General features: G+C 40.3%; 1 protein-coding gene across 1 annotated transcript; it reads right to left on the bottom strand.

The window, feature by feature from the left end:
* Positions 1-11,254: 11,254 nt before the first annotated feature.
* LOC113448817 (olfactory receptor 9G19-like) lies at positions 11,255-12,159 on the bottom strand. Its single transcript, XM_087936364.1, is given in 4 exon segments — positions 11,255-11,685; positions 11,688-12,016; positions 12,018-12,061; positions 12,064-12,159. Coding segments are annotated over 4 exon segments (900 nt in total).
* Positions 12,160-12,378: the final 219 nt, after the last annotated feature.

Raw genomic sequence — 12,378 nt, 5'->3', positions numbered from 1 at the left:
TAATTTAAGGAATGCATAAAATATCTGGGACCTACAACATCAACATGTTCAGTTTTATTCATAGTGGCTGCGGCAGCATCTTTGCGGTCATGCAAACGTGTTTTCCATGTTTCTTGCCAGCTTCCCACAAGCAGAGTCAATGGGAAATTCAGCAGGAAGTTGAAAGTCAATTCTTTTTGCCTACACACATGCTTTTTATTTATCTGCTTAGGAAATTAAATATAGACTTATTATTGAAATTCATTTGCCACTGCAGTTATTTTTCTATTGATGATACATAGTTATTTTAGATGACCATTATATCCCATCTGGTAATGGGATATAACATATGTGGTCAACCTAATTTTGCCTTGTGAAAAGACAGTGGGGGTGGGGAGAGGAGATCATTTTTAAGAACTGCCACCAAATGTCATTGAGAACCCAGCAGGTTGTAGGTTGTCTAGTATATTCTACACTTTCTGTAATATAACACTGATATTTCAGTTATGAGTCAGTTGCCAAGCATCATAATTCACTTTTTTCAATGCCATTGTAACTTTGAACAGTCACTAAATGGATTGTTGTAAGTTGAGGATTATCTTTATTTATGAGTGATTGCATATCTGAACTTCTTTTAGAAAAATAGAATCATAGGGCTGGAAGGGACATTGGAGGTCTTCTAGTGCAACTCTCTGCCGAAGGCAAGAGACCTTATTTCATTCCAGACAAATGTCTGTTCAACCTGTTAGAAATTCTGTTGATTGTATAGCCCTACAGACAGGGGTGGATTCAATTTTTTAAACAATTGGTTCTGTGGGTGTGGCTTAGTTGGTGGGTGTGGCTTGGTGGTCATGTGACTGGGTGGGCATGGCCAATTCAACATCACTCATGTTAAGGGGCGCTTCTCCTTGCCCGGCCTCTCATGACAGTGGGGATGCTGCAATGGTCATAAGTGCGAAAAATGGTAATAAGTCACTTTTTTCAGTGCCATTGTAACTTTGAATGGTCACTAAATGAACTTTTGTACATCAAGGATTACTTGTAGAAAAATATAAAAAGCTTATTTGCTTGCAAAAAGCTGCCCTAAATACCAAACATTAGACTAAAATTAACTGCAAGTTGGAGTTACAGATCAGGCAAGGTGCCAGAGCACCTTGAGGAATTAAAATAGCTAAAATGCAGTGATAATTATCAAGCAGCCAAGTCTTGCTCATAAAGTGAATCTTTTTAGCAGAGAGGTCTCCAGAAAAAGTACACCCAGGAAAAGCAATCCTTAGATCCATTTGCACCACTTAAAGATACCAGCTGGTCTCACTCACCCAGATAAAGCAGTGAAGGAAGACCCTCGCCCCAGATAGAAAAAGAATCCATGAGGCAGGAAAAAATTCAAACACAATACAAATAATTAAATCACAAGAGTAGCTGTTGCTTGTTGAAGCTGAATAGGGAAAATTATCCTATCAATAAACACAGGATTAAACATCACCAAGCACATTAAAACTTTTGGTGATTAAACTTCACCAAAAACCAGTTTTAGGCCAAAACTCAGAAAGGGTATGTAAACTCACACTTGAATGTAAATCTTTCTAGCTAGTCAAGCCTTGCTGAATGTCACTCATCTTGGTTCCTTGTCATTAAAAGCTCCTTTTTGGTTATTCAATTATTTCTTCAAAGTGCTGATTGTCCAGGGAAGTATTTCCTCCCAACAGCAGTGTAAAAATCTTAAAACAACCCTTCTCCTTTAAAAAAGTCAAGCCTCAGAAACTCTGGAGACAGGAAGTCTAAGCATATTGTAATAAGGGTGGAAAAAAACAAAAGGAGATTATGTCTAACTGCCGGTTCTCCGAACTGCTTTGAAAGTTAACAAGGTGTTCTATAGAATAGGATAGAACTGGTAGAACCCCACCCCTGCATACAGATCAAATAAAATGTAGTTACCATGGGCATTGCTGCTTGTTTTAACTGTAAAAGGAAACTCTACTCAAAACTAAAGAACCGAGGTCTTCTGGTTTGAGTTCCTTCGGCGATAGACAGAAATCCGTGATCGTGCGCTGTTTCGGTCTGGGCTCACCACTGGAGCGCACCGAGCCGGCTGGTTTTGGGGCTAAGCCACCCCATAGAGGTGGTGAAGAGGGGGGAGACTGCCAGCAGGGTTGAGGAGAACCGCATCTCTCCTCCTCAGCTGGCCATTACTCCCTTTCCCAAAGGCGGTTGCAGCGGTGGTCAGAAATGGCCACCTCAAAGAAGAACTTGACCAGAAAAGAATGTGCAGGAGGAAGATAAGAAGTGAAAGTTTTGGCTGACTGGTTTCTAAAAGATACATTTTAACTGAAACTTTCTAACTAAACAGTAGAACCCCAGGAAGAGAAAATGAAAAAAAAAAGAGCAAAAAGAAACAGCTTGTGTGTATTTGGATTACTTGGTGATCTTTGGATTCTTGGTTATTGCATTTGAATGACTAAAATTAATCGGGTGGTTGTTTAAAATTTTATACAATTGCACTACTTCTGGATGAATTGAAAATGGAACTTAAAAGGTATAAAGAAGATGCACAAGAAGGGAGAGGTTCTTTTGGCTTCATTTTTCAATTCTTAGAAATGGAGATTTGGAACTATAAGAAACAACAAGAAACATCTGCAAAACAAGAAGACTGGGACAAAGAAGAAGCCATCTTTAATGAACAAGTAATTCTATGTGGGGAAGAAAAAGGAAAGGGGAGAAAGAGAATGGAGAATTTAAGACTTAAAAAAACAACCAAAGAAAAGAAAAATAATTCAAAAAATAAGTATAATACTGGAAAGCAACAGAAGAGGGGAATACAGAAGAGAGAAATAGAGGTAGAGAGACAAGGGGGTAAAATGGGGAGAGAGAAGAAGAGAGGGAAGAAGGAAAGGAAAAGAAGTTACAAGGGACCGGAACAAGATATAGAGAAACAGGACCTATGGGTGAAAATTTAACTGAAACAGGGATTCTGTAAAGGTACATAAGATTGTATTGTTATATTAGTAATAGAAATAACTTTAGAAAATTGGAAACAATGTATAATTAAAATGAGGGATAAAATAGTTAGTGTAATTTAGTGAAATGTTTGTTAATAAAATAAGTGAAATAAAATAAATGAGAAAATTGAATTTGGAAGGGATGGGAACATTTTAATTAGTTAATGTTTTATAAAATATAAGTGAAGGGGGGGAATTAATTATGGAAAGCTTATAATTGTTCCCATAGAAGTATGATATTTAATTGAAAAGTAATGTTAAAGAAGTTAAGTTTTTAATGAATATTAACATTAATGATAGAATTGAATTGGAATGGAATGTGTTGTTTTAATTACATATATTTATAATTTTTTCTTTTTTTAAGAATATAGTGTGTATTTTAAGAATGTACCAAGCAGAATCCAAATGGACGTTATGTATTATATTGAATGTTATAACTTTAGGGTATATAATGAAGCCTAAATAAGAGTTAAATGGATAAATTTAAAAGATATAAAGGCGTCATACTCCAATCAGTAACTACAGGAGAAACTTTGTTTAATGAGAAAAGATAATAAATAATTGAAACAGGACAGACAAAAAATATAAATATAATGATTTGAATTGAGATGTGATAATTAAAATAAAATTAAGAAAATTAAAAGAGGGGAGAAGCTATGCAGAAAATGTAAAACAGTAATAAGATATGGAATAGAACATAAAAATGAGCATGAAATTGAATTTGTGCCTGTACGAAGAAATGTAACCCAGGATTACGCTACTTTCAAAAAAGATGTTTTATTTGTATTTTTTGTGAAAACTCAAATAAAATTTACCAAAAAAAAAAAAGAACTAAAGGACCATAGGCTATACTGTTCATTATAGATTATACCTAATAAACTTACAAACTCAAATTCAGCCATCTACTGGCTGAATACTTCTCTAATTGTTGCAATACAAAATACATTCTAACATGTATTCCAACACAAACTTTTCTTGAATAATTCAACAATGGAGCAGCACAACTCCAGGAAGCAAGCTGGAGCTGGAGTTGGAATCAGGCTTCCATTGATTAAGTGTTCTTACTGTCAGGAATTTCTCCTTAGTTCCAGGTTGGATCTGTCTTTCATGAGCTTCTATTATTCTTTTTGTATAGACTCAGTATGGCCTCACTGGTGCAGTATAGAGTGGTATCGTCACTTCTCATGATTTTGATGCTATTCCTCTTTTCATGCAGCCTAAAACTGCATTGAACTCCTCTTTCTGTCCTTCTATCCATCATCCTTTTATTCATATATTCCTTCACTGTATCTTCACACTTTCTTGACCATTGACAGTGGGTGGCCCTCAACTTAAGGTGGGTGATCCTAACATGATGGTGGCGGGGAATCTCCCTAAGGTTAGGATGGCTGCAAAATAGGCTTCCTTCTTTGGGTCATATGCCAGAACACCTGAAGTGGAGGAACTTTTCCTCCTGGTTTGAATACCTAGCGCAGGGAGTCTTGAGAAAGCGGATGGTCTCTACAGTTCTGGAGTTAACAAAGATTTCACTTGCACCTAGAAATCTGTTGGTAACCAGGTTGTTCCTGTGATACAGTTTTTCTAAAGCTAGGCCAGCCCTGGATGATTAACAAGCTAGCCTTTGCATTGTTAACCAAATTGAATATCCAAGTAATTTTCAGAGATAATCCTAAATAAAGTAAATTGTGGCGATCTTTTTATAAATTTAAGGAGAGTGGAGTAACTTTACTCCAATCAGTCATGGTGGTATATAATCTTGTGGTGGGTTCAGAAGTTTAATTCCCCTTATAAGAATTTCCCTGGACAGAATGTTGTTCTGAACCTTCCTGCTGGGTGTAGGGAAGCAAGGCAGGAGGGAGGGAGGGAAGGAGGGAAGGAGGGAGGAGTAGAAAAAGAAAGCTATGCAACATTGTTTTTTAGAAGGAAGAAAAGAACAACTTTTTTCATTTTAATCATTTTATTATCATTTTAGCTTCTTTATGATTATTCATATTTACTGGGTACTAAAAATACATACGCACCACTGAATTTATATGGCAATCCTGTTACAATAACAGCCGAAATAAAAAATAAGTACGAGTAAATTTCTGTAAGAATAATTAAATTCTGCTCTGGTAACCAAAATGAGCGTGTTAATTAATGTTATAAGCAAAAATATAAAATGAATTTGAAATTATTCATTGGCTCATGACTTTGCCACTAACGATATGGGGACTGTCGTGTACAAATCTGAGCGACAAGAGTGGGGCATTTCAATAAAGAGACACGTTGCACACAGACCCAAAGATAGTTTCCACACTGTCGTGTTTTTCTCCAAACAGTCATGGTGGTGTATGGACTTATTGTGGATCCAAAAGTTTAATTTCATTGTCAAAAACCTTCCTGGGTAGAATTTTGTTCTGAATCCTCCACCAGAAGTGCCCATTTTCAGCCTTCGGAGGGCCTCTGGAGCCCAGGGGATGCTGTTTTCACCCTCCCGAAGGCTCGAGGGAAGCTTCTGCAGCCTCAGGAGGCTGAAAATGAACCTGTTTTGGCACTTCCAGTATTTCTGGAAGGCCTGTTTTTTACCCTTGCAAGGTTGCAGAGGCTTCCCTCGAGTCTCGGGAAGGGCAAAACGGCCTCAAACGGGCCATAAATCAGCTGGGAGGCGCATGCATGTGCAGTGCAGGTAAGTTTGGCTGGGGCTCACTTGTCTGCACAAATGACTCTGTGTGCCATCTGTGGCAGATGTGCCATAGGTTCGCCATCGTAGGTGTAGAATATTAACCTGGGTAAAGCTACATTTGTCTCTATGTGCTTCATGAATAAGAGTTATGGCTGGAGATCTTCTCAAAGTTTGTTTGTTTATAAACTTTTTATGCTGCTTGTCTTTCCTATAAGGTTACTGTAGGTAGCTTAAATGTCTTCTTTCTTGCCTTCTGATTGACATGGCAAAGTGCAATTAAAGCACCAAGACCCGAGACTACATCAGTAAACCTGCCTTTGCAAGATCTTATGATTACACAGGCTTGACTAGAACGATGCTTCTGCCTATCATCCCTGTAAGCTTGAAATATTGCCAGGAAACCATATTCAGCTGCCCTGCTGTTCTATGCTTCAAAAACAGCTTTTCCAATATTGCGTGGAAAGCAGAATGGAGCAGAATGTTCTTAAAGATTTTCATTGAAGTGAATTAGGGAATACTTGATTCACACTCTGTATGCTAATGTTTCCTACAGGAACTTTGAGTGAATGAAGAACTTGATATGAAAATACCAGCCTGTCTCTGCGAAGCATTAAGCATTGCCAATTACAATTGCTTAAGCTAGTCACTTTCCCCCTTTCATATTCACCAAGCTTGTTTTACTAGCCAGCAAGGTATGGTCTGTTGCCAAAAACTGAAGGTTTGGTTCAATGTTTGCATGCAGATGACAAAGCTTGCTCATGTGCAGATTTCTGACCCTGATTAGATTCATTTTGATGAACATTTCATCTCCATTTCTCACCAATGGGTTAAGGTTGTTGCTATCATCATCATCATTACTATTATTACTATTATTATTATTATTATTATTATTATTATTATTATTATTATTATTATTATTATTATTCTTTCCCACTTGACATGGTTGTGTAACTAGTGCACTCTGAGGAAGGTGAGAGCTATGCCAGAGATTCAAACAAACTGGACAGGTCTCATCAGAGGAGTCAGACAAAAAGTGTCTCCCCATAAAAAAAATATGGTAAGACTTAAATTAATGAAATTCATACTGGCTCCATTGTCTCCCAGGTTAGGTGTTGGAATTCCTGGACCTCTGATGAAAAATGGGCTATAGGACTCAGGACTGTTGGCTGAGCAACCAGACTCAGCAGCTGCAGAACTACTGAAAATAAGGAAGAGCTGAAGAAGCTTCTTGGATGAGAAGCCAAATAATAATAACCTTCAAATAATAACCCGAAAGTGCAGTTGCCTCCTGAAAAACAACCATGACCTGGATGACTGAGAATCTCCACAGACGTTTACTGGAAATAAACGTGGTATTTTACCCATCACAAACATATAGTGATTGAAAATAAAGAAAAAACGATCTGTTAGTATTGCAACAAGCAGAGGATATTTGAAAGGAATGCACCAATTCTGGGAGGGGGGAACCCGAAGAGGAGACTGCGGTATTCAGGACGGTCACACTACTGCTGCTGCTCACCCAAAATTAGCCTGGAATGGCCGAGCGCACAGGGACTCACGAGCCACCCCATGAAGAAGGGTGGCTGCACCCTGGGCAGGAGGTTATGGGCCAACGGCAGATTCACGCCCCCAGCCGAGATAAGGCGGGCACGGATCCCAGGGCGGAAGATCTTATCACTTCGTTAGTGCAGATGGTCGCAGAGTCCGGGAGGAGCCCGCCCCGCCTAAACACCGACCCGGGGGTGATCGGTTGTCATACCGGCGGCTCTTCCCCAACAATGGGTCGCATCAGCCAGTAGAACGATTGCCCCGGCCCGCCAACTGAGGCCGTGGCGGATCCACATCGGAGACGCCTTCCGAACTGAAGCCGGGCTTCTCCCAACCACCGGTGGGGAACCCCCACCCCACCCCGGGGATCCCACCCCACAGGAAGGACCAGAGAAAGTCAAAGCGATTGCCGCCGCTCCGAAAGCGCGAAGGGAAGGGTGCACAGGGCGGGCGGCTGGCCGCAGGTGCCTTGCTTCTGCTCACGGCGGGGTCGGGGAAAGCCCTCCCACCTACCATCCGAGGGTCAGGAATCCCCGCGGGATGGCGGGGTCCTCCGCACAAACCCGGAAGTCATCCCTCTGCGGGGAAGCCCCGACCTGACTCCTTTCCCGTGGGCGCCACTGCGGCTGGTGGGAAGACGGGACGGTCCGAGAACGACCTCCGCGGAGCTCCCTTCACTGGATCTCCACACCAAACACCTGCCCATCCATTCCTTATGAGAATGGGGCGGCGCTTGCTCTAAAGGGCGCGTCCGTCGACATTTGCCTGCCCCACGGACCCTGCGTGTCATACCAAACGCGGGAGCACGGTTGCCTTATCGGCGCTCTCAAGAGGTTCTCAACCCCGTCCTTGCGGAAGGTCCGTCGAAGCCAGGTATCCCTCGACGACCGCACGTACCCGAAGTAGGACTCCGGCAAAGGGCCGTCCTCCTCTTCGGGTGTGTTCGCGGGTACAATGGGTGGCACCAGAACGGCTTTCTATCGGAACCGGGCAGAAATAGCTCCATGGTCCACAGCGATGGCCCGGATGGGGAGGTGAGGTTGGGTAGGTTCCCCAAGAACTTAGTCCTTTTGTGTGGTCCAGAAGGGCGGATCAGGGTCCTTTGAGGGAGGTTTCCAGCAGCCAACCCAAACCACTGTGAGCACCTTGGACCCAGAGCGGGTACCCATGTACGGACGGGAGGTCAAGAGATGGCGGTCTACCATTATGTCAGTTGATGGAAAGGTTCCTTCTACCAGGCTGAAGAACTTAAAGTGCTCGATGTACAGTTATCCAGGGAGACTCAAGAAGGGCCAGTCTGTTGGGCTCCCCGAAACCAGGGTTAGTCTGGTCCACTGCATCCCTGACCCCCCCCCTCCCCAAATAGAGCCTGGTCTAGTAGGCTCACAGAGATGCTGACCAGATGTTCTACTGGGCTTCAGACAGCCAGGTAGGACAAGTCAATGGGGCATCTGATAGTCTAAGCAAGGACTAGTCTACCAGACCTCTGATGCCCAGCTTGGAGGGACTGGTCTACTGCTTCTTGGTCATAGTGATCTACTGGGCTTCCAACAGCCTTGACAGGCCCGAGTTTCTGCATTTCCAGTGGCCAGAGCTGTGATTGGTCTGCCCACCTTCCTAGCAGTCTTCTGGGCTTGCCAAGGAATTGAGTAACTGATGCCAGAACAGCCTGCTCTTGGAATGATTGCATGTGATGCACCAGCCAAATCAAGGCAAAGATGTTCCTTGCCATGTCCTCCATTTTGGAGCAGGATCCATGAAAATCACAACCTACTTTTGGTAGTATAATCCAATTCAAAAGTCTTTTAAATCTTCTCGGTAGACTTCATTTGCTTGGTCATGGAGCCCCAGGTTCTGCAGTACCCAAAATGCACTCAAACACTGTCTGGGTTCGTAATGAAGCAGCTGCAAGCAAGAACAAGCTGACAGCACACCAAGCATTCCACAATCCAAAACTCAGCCCATTAGATTTCTGACACAGGAACCTTAACTTTATCCAGTTAAGTTTGATACTAGAGGCCAATACCCATTGCCTTTTCTCCAATCATCCATGGTGATGTATGCTCTTATTGTGGGTTCATAAATTTTCACCCCACTGGCAAGAACCTGGGCAGAACTTTGTTCTGAATCCTGCGGGGTGTAAGAAGGGGAAGCAGGAGGGAGGGAGGGAGGAAAGAGAAGAAAAGTGAGCTAAGAAACATTGTTTTGTTCAAGGAAGATAAGAACTCCTTTGTTTTTATTTTTATCATTTTATTATCATTTTAGCCTCTACAATGATTCATATTTACTGGATATTACAGTTACAAGTACATAGGTGACATTGAATTTATATTCCTATCCTGTTGCAAAAATATATTAGCTGAAATAAAAGATAGCTATAATTATTCTGCAAGAATAATTAAATTCTGCTGTGGTAACCAAAAAGAATATAACAGTCCAGCATATTAATAAATATTAGTAGAAAAATATGAAATGGATAAAAAGTAATTTGAAATAATTTGTGATTGGCCCATGACCTTGGCCATAGGCCATTAACCATATTGCTAACCATATTCATTTTTTCTTGTTATGTTTATGATATAAAAGAGAGTTTTTCCCACAAACAAATTTATTCTTTAAGATTAATTTCAAAGTCTTAATATTCCAAATCCAAAATTCCAATGGTTTCTGAGTCATTAGTCCTTTTAAAACTTTCTGTAGCCAAAGCCTTGTCTTATTTTTGCTGTTTATTTTAATTATTTAAGGATTATAAAGATAGATATTCATTTTCTTATATTAAGGATTAAAGGCACTCACCCAGTGTTTGTGATTTTGTTTCTTAGAAAGTATCTAACTTATTTGAAGCAGTTAATAGGAAATCATTGAAAGTAGTAGCAGAGAAAATGTGAACTGGAGCAGTGATGATGAATTCTCTTGTCTTCCAATTCTTATTCCATCCTGAGGAACAACTGTTAGGAGAACAGCTTGGGCAATTTCATGTCCTCTCTTTGTCTAGCGAGGACATGAAACCTGAGGATCAGGAACCCCCATGGGATGGCGGAGTCCTCTGCATGACCCTGGAAGTCATCCCTCTGCGTGGAAGCCCTGACCTGACTCCTTTTCCAGCTGGTGGGAAGATGGGGCGGTCCAAGAACGGCTGCTTTTCACACAGCTGACATCAAGTCACCTGCTTTTTAACCAAATCTATTCAAAAATAATTTAATGTAACTTTCATTTTCAAACTTTTTAATTTCAAGCATGTAAACATGTGTTTTTCTGGACCCCCAAAATGAACCAAAAGGTCAGTGAACTATACAACTGCAGAAAAGAAAAGGTTTATAAAAGTGTGTGTGTGTGTGTGTATGTGTGTGTCCTGAATTTAAAAATACAGTGATGGACAGGAAATTAGATACTTTCTCCTAAGAGCTTCTGAGTCTGCTTATTTCCTTTTCAGAAAATAATAAAAAGAGGCCATCTGGGAATGGGGAAGTGAATTGGTGCAGGAGAAGATATAAATCCAATGTCCCAAAGTGCTTTTTCAAGAGGCAACTGGATTTTCTGGACGTCCAGAAAAAAAGCACCTTTAGGACAACCATGAGCAGATGACTGAGAGTCTCCATAGACCTATAAATCCAATATGCTCCTGTCCTCTTAATCTACTGTTGAAGTACCATGTTGTTAACATTGGTGCTGAAAAATAGTTGGGGTTTTAGTGAGAAGATGATGGAAACAATTATTTTGCCATACTTGAACCATGCAGTAAGACTTTAGATAACAGAGCTCCCTGAATGTTAAGATTATCCAGGCTAGCTAAAGGATAAAAAAGAAATATATTCTATGTGAGAACAGCTTATTTGGGGGAAAAAATTAAAAGAAAAACAGAAAAAAAGAAAAGGCAATTAATGTAGAAGGAATTCTGAGAATAAATCTATATTAATATTTTCAGAGTAAAAAGTGTAAATATCTTGACACTAACTGTTTGTGGCATTCATCTTATACTACTATTTTGTGCATTATTTACAAATATATACAATTTACATGAATGTAAGCATTCGTTTTCATTCATATTTTCTTAGGGTATCTTCTATTTCATTTCTTTCTTTTTCAGAGTTTTCTTTACCTCCTCATTCCTGAGACTATAGATGAGAGGATTTATCATAGGAATCACAACTGTATAGAAGACAGATACAACTTTGTCTCTCTTCAAAGCATAGCTGGAACTTGGGCGTGAGTAGATGAAGAGGATGGAGCCATAATACAAAGTGACAGCAGTTAAGCGAGAGGCACAAGTTGAGAAGGCCTTCAGTCTCCCTTCAGTAGAACGTATCTTCAAGATGGCTGCCAGAATGAGGACATATGAAGCAAGAATAAGTGCCAGGGGTTTAATTACATTAGAGAAAAGAATAAAGAACAGCACTGATTGGTAGCTCTCAGGCACATTACAAGAAAGTTTGACTAATGGAGGTAGGTCACAGAAGAAGTAATCAATTATCTTTCTATTACAGAGTTCTACATGAAGGTTTTGATAGTTATTATTGTAGCATTGATGAAACCACTGAGATATGAGAGTGTCACCAGTCCTGTGCATAACTTTCTGGACATATAAGTGGCATACAGGAGTGGGTTTGTAATGGCCACGTATCGGTCATAGGCCATGGCTGCAAGAAGATAGCATTCACTGTAGGCAAGACCAGCAGAGAAGAACTGAACAGCACAACCTCCAAAGGAAATGCTCTTGTCTTCAGAGATGCTATTTACCAGGATCTTTGGGGAATAGACAGAGGAATACCAGAGATCCAGGAAAGATACGTTTCCAATGGAAAAATACACAGGCGTATGGAGGTTGTGCCATTAATGTAATGTTCCCTGTGAGGCTGGCTATATATATATTAATAGAAATGTTACAAATAGAATCAGTTGTAGCTTTTGGTTGTCTGTGAATCCCAAAAGGATAAATTTCATCAACATAGTGTGATTTTCTTTCTCCATGAAATATTAGGATTAATTGTTAAAAAAATATGCTGCAGTTATTTCATCAGGTTAGCATAAATTCTCCAAGTACTATACTACAGAAACTTTAACATGCAAATTGCAAAGATTACACATTTTCCTTAAAAACACACACAAAAATGTTGGGGCGGGGGGGTGGAATCATCTATGTTTGATTATATCCTAAGAATACAATTAATATTTGAATAAGGAAAATTG

The sequence above is a fragment of the Pseudonaja textilis genome, chromosome 1, assembly GCF_049901715.1.
Source record: "Pseudonaja textilis isolate UNSWEBS1 chromosome 1, rPseTex1.2, whole genome shotgun sequence".
NCBI classification, from domain to species: Eukaryota; Metazoa; Chordata; class Lepidosauria; order Squamata; family Elapidae; genus Pseudonaja; species Pseudonaja textilis.
The sequence above is the reverse complement of the archived record's forward strand: the minus strand, read 5'-3'. Positions and strand labels throughout refer to the sequence as shown.